The 11,366-nt window shown below is 35.5% G+C and overlaps 1 protein-coding gene across 2 annotated transcripts; it reads right to left on the minus strand.

The window, feature by feature from the left end:
• Positions 1 to 836: 836 nt before the first annotated feature.
• LOC102226594 (copine-3) lies at positions 837 to 10,493 on the minus strand. 2 transcript variants are annotated; one of them, XM_023353454.1, is made up of 16 exons: positions 10,247 to 10,493; positions 8,293 to 8,418; positions 8,009 to 8,188; positions 7,580 to 7,654; positions 7,410 to 7,481; positions 7,145 to 7,228; positions 6,933 to 7,022; positions 6,750 to 6,848; positions 6,578 to 6,664; positions 6,374 to 6,433; positions 6,103 to 6,236; positions 5,129 to 5,183; positions 4,879 to 4,933; positions 4,556 to 4,689; positions 4,232 to 4,468; positions 837 to 3,133 (listed from the first exon to the last, which is right to left on the minus strand). In XM_023353454.1, the coding sequence occupies exons 2-16, from the start codon at positions 8,416 to 8,418 to the stop codon at positions 3,020 to 3,022; spliced, it is 1,602 nt and encodes a 533-aa protein (XP_023209222.1). In that variant the 5' UTR covers positions 10,247 to 10,493; the 3' UTR covers positions 837 to 3,019. The 2 variants fall into 2 exon arrangements, with proteins under 2 accessions (XP_023209222.1, XP_023209223.1); XM_023353455.1 differs by lacking the exon at positions 10,247 to 10,493 and adding an exon at positions 10,156 to 10,238.
• Positions 10,494 to 11,366: the final 873 nt, after the last annotated feature.

The raw sequence follows: 11,366 nt of genomic DNA on the forward strand, positions 1-11,366 counted from the left end.
ACTTAAACCGGTACTTGACTTGAATTAGTAAGGTTAGCAACAGGGTCGTGAATCAACTGACATAACCTGCATTTCTGCATCTTTAAGCTTTGTACAATAATACAGTATTGGTGTGGTGCTGAATTTTACACTAGCGAAATAAGACCTTCAAAAGTCTCTGAAATTGGACTCAATATACTTGGCAGCAAAGCTATTGGACATTGATCTTATTTCCTGCTGCTGGATCAGACTTTCATTCTGACCAGATTCAAAGTGTCACAGTGGACCCCCACTTCCAGCAGCCTCAACACTGGCTGAAGTATTTTAACAAAAGTATTTTATTTTTGCATTTGATCAATGTTTAATTTTGCGTAACATTTTGTAGGGGTTTTTTCCTGTTATATTCATCAATAGGCTTTTAAAGAATTTTCAATGGAGGCAAATTACTTTTAGGTCACACTAATCAAAAAGAGAAGTTTCCCAAGCATTTATCCAACAAATTGTTACACTTGTGAAAACTGCTGTCAATAACTACAAAGGCAAATGACTAAAAAAATTAAAATGCTGAATTTAATTCTGGAATTCAGATTAAATATGATGGAAGGTTCTTTAAAATGTAGAGTATATAACAGATATGTCTATTTTATGGAACATTTATAGCCCTTGTTAATAGAAAAGAAAAAGTATGCTTTTGCATTTCATCTGTTATTCTACCCGTCATGGAGACCTTTGCACATTTTAGTGTTATGTTTTTCAAAACCTTCACTAAATTATTGTAAGTATCTGAAGATGGAATTTCATGGCACAAAGGGAACCAGAATAACTCACTTTAGTCAATTAATGCACACATGAAGAAATCTTTGTTTACCAAACTTGCTTTATTTATTGATTCAAACATGCACTATTGGAAGAGACATGTTATTTGATATACTGGTTTTACCATGATAGATACTGGAGCATTTGTTCAGATGTTAAAAACAAATAATTGCAGGCTATAAATGATGTAGCAGGAATGACTTTACTTAATGAGAATCCAGCATCATATCACATGACATGTTGGCAAGATTACAATGAAAAGACAAGAGAAAAACAGCTTGCATAATTTAACAGAGTTAGAGTTTACTTTAAAAGGTATTTTAAAGAAAACTATTTCAAGACCAATTCATCAATTAAACCAAAAGGGTTTAAAACCTGAGAGAAGCTAAACTAAATTTTAAACTGCAATTTGGCATAAAAACTAAAAAATCTGGATTTGCAGTCGAATAGGTAACAAAAAAGATATCAAAAATGCTTGCTTTTATTCCTTTAGCAGATATGTTATTTTATTTTAAAAAGCAAATGTTTAGTTTTAGAAGCTACTGAAGGTCCCTTTACCAGACACCAGGCAGTTTTCAAGTGGTTAGACAAGAAAATAAACCACTAATCCCAAAGCTGAATGTCAGCGCATATCTAAACCACAACAAAAGGTGAAAGAACCAAATGAAAGCATAAAAATAGCTTCCGTTGAAAGTAAACGAAAGATTTGTTTCATGATGCTGATATAGAATATGCTAAAGATAAAGATTGTTTAAGAGGATTGTATGCAGCTACCTCTTTTCTCCCGACTAAAACAGTTTTATAAACTAAAAAGGCACACTATGCAAAGATAATGGTTGAGAATGATGTGATGTAGCAGTTTTGCTCAAAGAGGAGACAATAACTGTCAGTGTGCGTTTCAAGCTATTTTTAGCACTTTCAGCACCATCCCAAAGACTTTCAGCAAACACATTTTGTGCAAATGTGGCATTTATTTAAACTGTTCCCAAACATGATCAACTCTCCTCTGCACAAGTTCAAAAGTAAACTATAGAAAACAAAAGACAAAAAATACATTATTCTTTTTATCCCAAAATGTAAAGAAAGTTTTTTTTAATTTTTTTTTTTAATTTTTATCCCAAAATGTAAAGAAAGTTTTTTTAAGTGGTGATTTAAAGTGGTTAAATGTGATTTTAAGTGACCATCACTGGAAATAAATGCACAAGTACTAGTTAAGTGATTACTCTTGGAAATGTTGGCAGCAGTGCACTTTACAGATAATAAATGTATTTAATGACAATAAATGTGGGTTTTGACAATTTAAGAACATTTTCTGTTCTGGTTCTATTGTGTTATTACGGATAATGTGATTTTTACACTGCATTTTCAGAATGTAATAATTCTGACCATATGCTTTAGTCTCATTTAAAGTAAAAAAAAAAGCACTGAGATGACCATCATGATGGAGGCAACAACGAAGGTTTACAACTGCACAAATATAGTAGACTTAACGATTTATGACCTGGTAACCGACAAAGTAAAATATGCAGCAATAGGAATAATCATGGCATCATCAACAAGCTAATGTTAGCTATGTTGCTAACCTCAGGCTATAATGGCTGAGAAGCATCCTACAGGCATGGCTGCATTGCAAAAATAAGGCAACAAGAATGTTTTGAGTAAGGCTTCAGGTGCAAAGCTGATTGCATCTTTCATTCTATTCTAGTTTTCCAGCATTTTAGGCAAAGGCAAAGTGCAAAGTGTTGGCACCTAATCAATAAAGCTCATCAGAGACCACAAAAACACAGCTGGTTGAAGTGCAAAAGTTCTGGTAATAACTGGGAATGAAAATACTGAGAGTGGTGAGATACCTGCTCCTGTAGTTCCACATATGTCCACTAGAGAGAGTGATAAAATTTTCCTGTGTGTGGCTCAGTGTTTCACACTTGACACGAAACATGCATAGTTAGTTATAAAGAAGCAAAAGTCCTAATCTATCTTATTATCATTTAGGTGCTAGAGAGATAAATATGTAAAGTATGTAGTAATAAAACTATTTTAAAAGGGGATTTACCCAGAATTATTGTAAAAGAATGTAGATTAAGTACTGCTTTGCAATTGGTAGATACTTCATGCTACTCATCAATGAATGGTTGATTGTGTGACGCATATAACTACATTATTGTGATGTGGAATGAGATTAGACTGGAGTTTGATGTGTAGGCTTGGGGAACGCAGGTGACATTTAGGATTTGGGAGCAGCTTGTTTCTGCGGTTCGAGGCCTCTCATTTTGAAGTAAGACACAAGCTGGTTGGGGACCTCAGCGAGAACAGCCTGAGCCAGCGTCGCTATGGAAGCCTGGACAAAAAAAGACAGATGTCAATGTATAGCAAGTCTGTTTTTTTTAATCAAAAAAAGTTATTCCAGTGCATGATTCATCTTTTTCTGGCACAAACAAAAAAAAACAAACTCTCCCTATCTTGAATTGTAAAAGTTCTTAAAGCATAACAAGTCTTTCAGATCTAAAATTGTGTTTCTGTAGTACTTTGACATAAGGGAATAAATTGCACAAACAAAAAGAAAAAACAAATATGATGTTTATTAACCATGACTATAGGGTTTTAGACTTGATGCAAATATTTGCGCAACAATTTCTATTTGTGTACAAGTTCCATTCAATATTAATGAAACATTAAAGCTTTTCTTTAAAAACATGTCAAATTAAAACAGATTTGTAGACATCCATGAAAGAAAAACTAAGGAAGCCCAGTAAACCAGTCTCCATAAAAACACTCAATAGGAGTATTAATTTCAACATATAGTTTTCAGAAAATAGTTATTTTTCCTAACTTTAGTCAGTGTAAAGATTGTTAATGTCAAGGCAAGTTAAACTGAGTATATTGTGAAGAAGCAGCAACCTAAACTTCACAAAATGCTATAGTTCTCAAGAACCTGGATTATCTCCATAAATACTAAAACTTTCCACGATATTGACATGTAAAAGCAGTATTAACACAAGATGGTTTATTTACTTTTTTTAGTTTGTTGTCACCAACTGGACATTTATGATTTAGTTAAAGGAAACTATTTAACAATGTGCATTACTTTTACTCAGAAATTAGAATTTGCAAAATGTTCTCCACTTGACCTTTCTTTTGAGAAATTTCTGATGACGCAAAGATCGACATGCGCAAACAACTCAGTTCTACATCAGTGCTAATCTATTTATATTGCAAAAACTGATGAAATATGTTCTCAGTACTACTAAAGGAAACCCAAGTACCACCATTGGTATGTGTACCACAGCTTGAGAACCACAGTGACAAGGCACTCCTGTATAAAGTGATGTTTGTCATTTCCACTTAATGAGACTGAGAATCAAAAGAAGTTTCACTGTTTTTGTTTTATATGGCAAAATTGAAAAAATGTGCATCCATCATTTATTAAGAGACTTACATCTTTGAAATTTCTGAATGGGACAAACTGGACGATGTCTCTGGATACGGCCTCGCCAACAGTGGACTTGAGGACGCCATTGTCTCCATCCAGAAGCTCCATGGCCTTAAAATCAGCCGGCCCCACCCCCACAATAATAATCGACAAGGGCAGCCGGGATGCCCGAACTATAGCATCCCTGGTCTGGTCCAAGTCGGTGATTTCGCCATCAGTGAGGATGAGGAGAACGAAGTATTGCTGCAGAAACAAAACAAGATCAGACTCTACAGGATTGTGCTCGTTAGATTAGATTTTTGTGTACTCAAGATGTTTGCGGCTCCTCACAGAGGCGGTGGGAGCCTGAGCGCCACTGGAGGCGATGGAAGCAACGTGGTTGATGATGGGAGAGAAGTTTGTGGGTCCGGACAGTTTAATTTGAGGCAAAACCGCTCTGTAAGCATCCACAATCCCCTGAATGCCTGGGAGACACAGAGGCAGAGCAGAGGAGGAAGTAATCAAACAATGCAGACAAACAAAGCTTAGAAAATAACCTGTGATTTGAAATGGCTTCATTTCTGCCAACCCTATATTAGTATTATACTTAGGATTAGTGTTCAGCAGCCCTCCATGATATCCCCTGGCTTTATGTTGCATCTGTGTTACTTTACCTTGACAGTATGGATTAGTGGGGTTGAAGTTGAGAGCGAACTCATGATGGGCCGCCTGTGAAACCAACAATACAACAGTTCAGTGATTGCACAACAATAAAATAAATATAAATCATTAATAAAACACTGCTAATATTAGCTTGTTAATGCTGCCACGATTGTTCCTATTGCTGATTGCAATCTATGCAGGTTTGTCATGCATGAGGCTGTACTTCAGATTCTAGCTAACAGTTTGGTTATAAAAGCTGACCTGAAAGTCTGGAGGCAGTTTGGCTCCAAACCCGAATGCTGGGAAGAGTTTATCACTGCAACAGAACACACACCTGCTGTTAGAGTCACATATGTTGAAAAAAATAAAAATCAAAAAATTACAACCAGCCTCAATAATTTCAAACAGTTCTAACTGGGAATTTTTTTGAACAAGCAGAAATTATAATAGTGAAAGCAAATGTGCAATATGGGGAAGTTGAATTGGTTGTAGATGAAAATCTGCAACCAACAGGACTAGAAAGGGGAAATAGTATTTCCAAACAGAAATTTTGCACAAAGAAATATTGGATCTAGAAGACTGAAAAAGCTGCAGACCGTTGAGTTCAGGATGCAGGTGTAGATTGAAAGCTTAGTCTAGGTGTCAGTTTTAGATTATCACCCAGGTAAATTGGAAGCTGTATGCAAAAGATCTGAATGTACGTTAATTATTATGCTTTCCTACAGAGATTTGGAAATGCAAATAAATAAACCGGCTGTTCTAACAATGATATTAGAAAGGTTCTAAAGCAGAAAAAATTAGGTAGTAAAAGGTAAGCATAAATTACATAATCTAGAACATTGAGCATAGAGTTTTAGAAGGATGTGAAACTTTGGTGTTAAGTAGTGTTCCTGTGGATGGATGGAGATAAATCAAAATATCAAAAGTTAATTTTATCATTGTATTTCTGTTATTTTTGATGAATTAGGCTGTATGAATAATTCAATCATAGACACAGTTTCTGTTTCTCGGAAAGTTATAATACTTAATTATAAAATAAAAAGGATTTCAACAACAGAATGATAGCCTACTGAAAGTATATCCATGTACTATTTAATATTTGCACTCAACACCTGGGGTTTCTTTTAGATGAATCAATGGAGACATAAACTTAATGATGTTTTAATTTGCTGACATTAGTCTGTTTCACGTTCTGACTCTGTACGGGTATAGTTTGTGGATCGTTGTGTACTAACGTGTCATAGTCCTGGACGACCTGTCCCACAGACCACAGAGCAGACAGGTACTGGTTCAGCCCATCCGGACTCATGTAGTGGAGAGAGTTGGGCGAGCGAGGGTCACCATTTGAGCCGGTGAAGTCGATGCCAACCTAATGTGTCGACAAACATTGATTTATTTCAATAAAAAATGAAATCCCAAGAAGTTAGTAATTCAGAGGTGATGTAATTGAAACTGGTCAAAATCAAATATTAAATTTAATCTGTGCATTAGTGTATATGGACATACAGTGAAGTTGATCTGGCAGCCACCCATTACAAAGTCCAGGAATGTGTACTGAGTCATCAGCTGTAGGGGAACCAAAAGTCAGATGATTGAAAACTTAAAATCTAATTCTAAGAAATAAACACAACACAGTTTTCAATGCTTATACAATCACAAATATTCTTATAGAACCTAATAAAAACAATCCTGAGCTCTTGCAGTCCATACCTTACAGCTCTTCACTGACACAACCCCAGAATTCTTGTAGCTTTTCTTCTTCTTCTGTTTCTCTGGGTGGATGCAGTCAAATTCCACCTAAACAATTGCAAAGTGGACAACTTAATGACCACTGGCAAGCAGAAACAAATGAACTTCCAAGTTGTACTTTTACTGAACTCACTGGTGAGCCACCATCAGCTTTCATCAATTCTGAGGCTTTTGTTGTGAAAGAACCAATCAAATCATGAGACCCGTCATTGTCGTGGTCTGAACAATCCATCTGCAGAGGAGGAAAAGGATTTAATGAAACCAATGAAGATTTGATTGGCTGTTATGGGGGAACTTAAATCATGATTGGTGAAACCTTCAAAGGTTTTTCCATATCGCAGGAGCAGAAGGTCTGCAGTGGAACGGTGAACTTCTTCCAGCTGGGGTTCAGGTTGTTCTGCACCACCTGCACACAAAAACACACATCACATCTTTTTTTACCATAGAAGACCAGAAATGGGTGGATGTAGAGGAAATTATGATAACTTTGCCCATGAAAGCTGCAGAAACATGAATAAAAATCTTTACCTCTGTTCTGTGAACCAGCTGCCATTTCCCATCTTCTCCTTGTTTAAAAATCTCCAAGAATGGATCAGACTTCCCAAATGTATCCTGCAGAAAAAAAATCTATTTTCTCAAGTTTGTTTTGAAGAACAAAGAAGACAAAATTCAATGTTTATGGAAGCAACAGGTTTGTTCATTTATCACAGCAAAGCAATAAGACCATGTTGCTCTTTCTCTGCTTTAATAAAAATGAACTTTTCAGCAATCTTAGTAGAGTTTTAGCTGTTACCTTCTTGTCAAGCTTTTTAGCTTCCATCTCCAACACAATGGCTCTGTTGTCTTTTATTTCCTCTGCAGTGATCTACAGACAGTGACATTAATAATGCTTCATCATCACCGATTCCTTAAAGACAAACTGTACAATGAGATGCTTTGCTCAATAAAATTCAGGCTACTTACTGTGATGCTTCCTTTCCCAGCTGGCTTGTCTTTCTTCAGCTGAAGAGGTCTGGTTATAGTTTTGCTGGAAACTATCTGAACACACAGAAACACAAAGAAATCATGAGCTTTAACTTAGCTTTTTATTGCTAAGAAGTTTACAATATTCCTGATATTCTCTACTCTGTGACACAAAAATTCAGTATCGGTGTGCTAGCTAAAGAAAACCAGCAATGAAAAGTAATTCTTTCATTACTGACATCACTCATTGATATTCAATCTAAAGCTTTTATTAAACCAAAAATTGGCCTGAAAAGGGTGGATTGATTCTCATGAACCAATAACTGAATGTTGGCATAAACAACGAAGCAAGGTCATGCTTAAAACTTTAACATTTTCAGATCTTTTACCACTAAAACAGGTAAAACATCTGCCTTGTATGGTGGTTACCTGTCCCAGCGTCAGCTCTGTCCCTCCGAGGTAATCATCATCGGCAAGATTAGAAGTGGAGTTATCAATGTCGTAGACCCCAAACTTCAGATTCTGAACCATCTCGAAGTGATAATCCACCCTCAGGCGCTGACTGAAGGATGGACTTGAGGTGTTGTCCAGACGTTCAGTGCGACACAGCTGACAAAGCGCAAAGCGACAGGAAGAGATAGGTGCATTGGGTTTACCTCAAATATGAATTCGATCTGGGAAAAAACAAAATGTAACGAGCAAAGAGCTATTACCTCTGTCCATTGGTCTCCTGTTTTCTGCAGCAGTACACAAAGAGGGTCTGATTTTGAGCCAACATCTTTATCCAGCAGGTTCGCGCAGGAAACCGTCAGCTCAACCTTAGAGACACAGTCTGCCATCTGAAAAAGAGCAAATAGGAGTGTGTTGATTAGCCCAGAAAATAAAACATCTCCGGTTTAATTTGTAATTAATAAAAAAAAAAAATTTTAAAAGACCTGAACATAATTTTTTCCACCAAACATTAAATGTTTAGAGGCTATTACATTGTAATTATATTTCAAATGACAAGTAGAAAATGTAAAGTGGCAGATAAATTGGTCATTTAGGAAAAGGATTTGAACAAGGTCACATAAATCAGCAATATGGCTTAAAATTAATGATAGTGCTCCTCTGCAAAAGTTGGAGCATACATTTACGTAAGTTATATGCATATTTCTTCAAGGTCAACCAAAACCACAAAAAATACACTTTATACAATCAAATAAGTTATTACAGCCAAAGTTACAAAAGTGAAGTACAACTTTAATACCAGTAAAATAAACACTACTACACTACTGTAACACTACAAAATGAGAGCATGAAATGTCATTTCAGCTCATGTGTAAACATATGGTGTTTCTCGAGACTTCACTTTCAGGAAAATTGTATTCAACATCTATTTGATCCCCCTCGCTGAAATTATACCGCATCATAATCTCCCGTACATAATGATGGCTGACATTTACATTTCTGCTATAACCAAAGTCATCAAATAAGAGTGTCCAAAATATTAATAAGTAGATGGGTAAGAATTTTCTCAAGCTTAATGCACAAAAAACACAAGATTAGAACTTGTCTTTAAACTATATCTAGGAAAAAAGACCAGATGGTAGGCCAGAAAGGTGTTACGTAGAGTTAGGGATACTGGCCTAAATTTCAACATTAACATAAAGAATTGCTAAATAAGCTTTCTATGTAAACAACACTCATAATAAAGGGCTTACTGTCACATCAGGAACTACATGTTTTTAGCCTCAGAGGGTTAGATTATTGTATTGGTACCTAAGTGGGGACAAAACGATAAAGCAAGCAGCTGCAGCTCATCCCAAGTCCCCTTACTGGTGTTAAGAGTACTAACACAAGCAAAAGGATCAAATCATATTGTTCATATGTATATTAGTCCTTATAAAAAGATAGAATTGAATTTTAAAATTGTGTTAATACTCTATAAAGCACTAAATAGATTTTTGCCAAATTGCATTTCAAAATTGCTGGTCAAATATAGACTTCACTTGTCCTAAACTATATAATGCCTCTTACACTCTCTTGTATTCATTGTAAATTTCTTTACTTGTCATTTTATTTTCCTGTAACACACTTAGAATTACATTATGGATTACTGGTGTTATACAAATAAACTTGTCATCCATATATAAAAAAAAATTTCACTTAAACCTCAAGCTTTGCGTTTTATAACCTGATATCTTCACCATGATGAGGAAAAGCCGTCCAAGAAGGCAAAGACATGCAAATCAACCCAGATATGCAGCTTCACTGTGGTCCGACTATAAAGACCCCAAAAATATATATTGTACGATTCTTTAAACTTCATATAGCAATTACACAACTCGAAGTATCTACAAAGCACGCTAAACCGGTTTTACGACGATATTCTCCGATGAGTCACTGCACAGTTTTCTCCATCTGCTGCACAACTATAGACGGACTCTGTGTCATTTAACTAAATAAATACAATTTCTACTATCTGTTATGCATGAGTATTTGTTACACTATACCCTCTTTCACACTCTTGGAGAACAAGGAAGCACGGCATGATAAAGAATAATTAATCACATATAGTAAAAAAAAAAAATTACCTCGCCAGTTGAATAAGCAGGAACTATAGCTACACACACACACCGATTCAGAAATAGAAACACAAAGTGAAGTAAATCTAAAAGTAATCACCTTTTCAGAGCGCTTTTTTTTCTTCCAAACCACAGGAACAAACACCAAGGCGGATGAAAGAACCACACCCACAGCGCCGCTGTTGTAGCTGCCTTAATACCACTAAACGTTAACCAACCTCTCTACTAGAGCAGTCACTTAAATATTTGCAGACGAGAGATTTTTTTTTATTATTTTGCTGCAAATATTAGACTTACAAGACAGCTAGCTCTGCTCTCAATTTCCAGCAAGTTTAGCTAATGCTTTATTAAAAAAACGAGTCTCTCTCATTGGTCAGTCTGATGCAAAGCGGTGCTCTGATTGGACAAACTGTTTGTCAGTTAGAATGCAAGAGAAGACTGTCACAATCTTTCACAATAAAAGTGGCGACACACTTTACAAATTAAGCACAAAATCCTTTACTTAATTTGCATAAACCACCTAATTAGAAAACTGTCCATCACAGGATACAGACAAAACATGTAAGATATCTAAAAAAAAAAAAAGTAGCAGGTTGAAATGATCAATGATCTGCAACATAACATTACAAATTTACATCCCCCTTCAATGCAATTAATGATCTGAATTATTAAACATTCACTCGCTGCAGTAGTCCTAATGTAAGGTTATAGAATCAAGATCATAGTGAAATATTTTCAACATAACCTCAAGTTACTCCACAAGCAAAGTTTTGCTCATTTTCTTTTCCAGCACAAGAAGTCACAGCTACCTTACCTTTCATTTTACACAATTATCTTAAAAATATAAGCTTTTAAACAAAAAACCATACTTAGTCCATTGGCTGATAATACAGAACAATAAAAGCACATGTCGATGGAAAATATGTCTTACCATAGCACCAACCAAGCTCATTCAAAGGGTTAAATCATTCTGTGTTTTAAAATCACTTTGAACAACATATCAGCAACAAAAGACACACAAAAGACTTGTAGCATCCTCTGCCTTATTAAACATGAGAATCTCAAAACTTTTACATCCAACAGGCCATCATCACAATTGCACCTCAATACAATGATTTTGACAAATGATGACATTTATCTTTTAAAAAAAAATAAATTAGGAGATTATCTAATTTATAGACAAAAGTACAAAATCTTTGCTTAAGAAAAAGCTACGCGTG

This window comes from Xiphophorus maculatus, chromosome 20 (genome assembly GCF_002775205.1).
Source record: "Xiphophorus maculatus strain JP 163 A chromosome 20, X_maculatus-5.0-male, whole genome shotgun sequence".
NCBI lineage: Eukaryota > Metazoa > Chordata > Actinopteri > Cyprinodontiformes > Poeciliidae > Xiphophorus > Xiphophorus maculatus.

Excerpts from the sequence above, each read along its gene's own strand:
- LOC102226594 (XM_023353454.1), bottom strand. The coding sequence starts at position 8,418 with ATGGCAGACTGTGTCTCTAAGGTTGAGCTGACGGTTTCCTGCGCGAAC. Across the intron at positions 6,849-6,932 it reads ATATGGAAAAACCTTTGAAG|ATGGATTGTTCAGACCACGA; the intron begins GTTTCACCAATC and ends CCTCCTCTGCAG. Across the intron at positions 4,934-5,128 it reads AACTGCCTCCAGACTTTCAG|GCGGCCCATCATGAGTTCGC; the intron begins GTCAGCTTTTAT and ends TTGGTTTCACAG.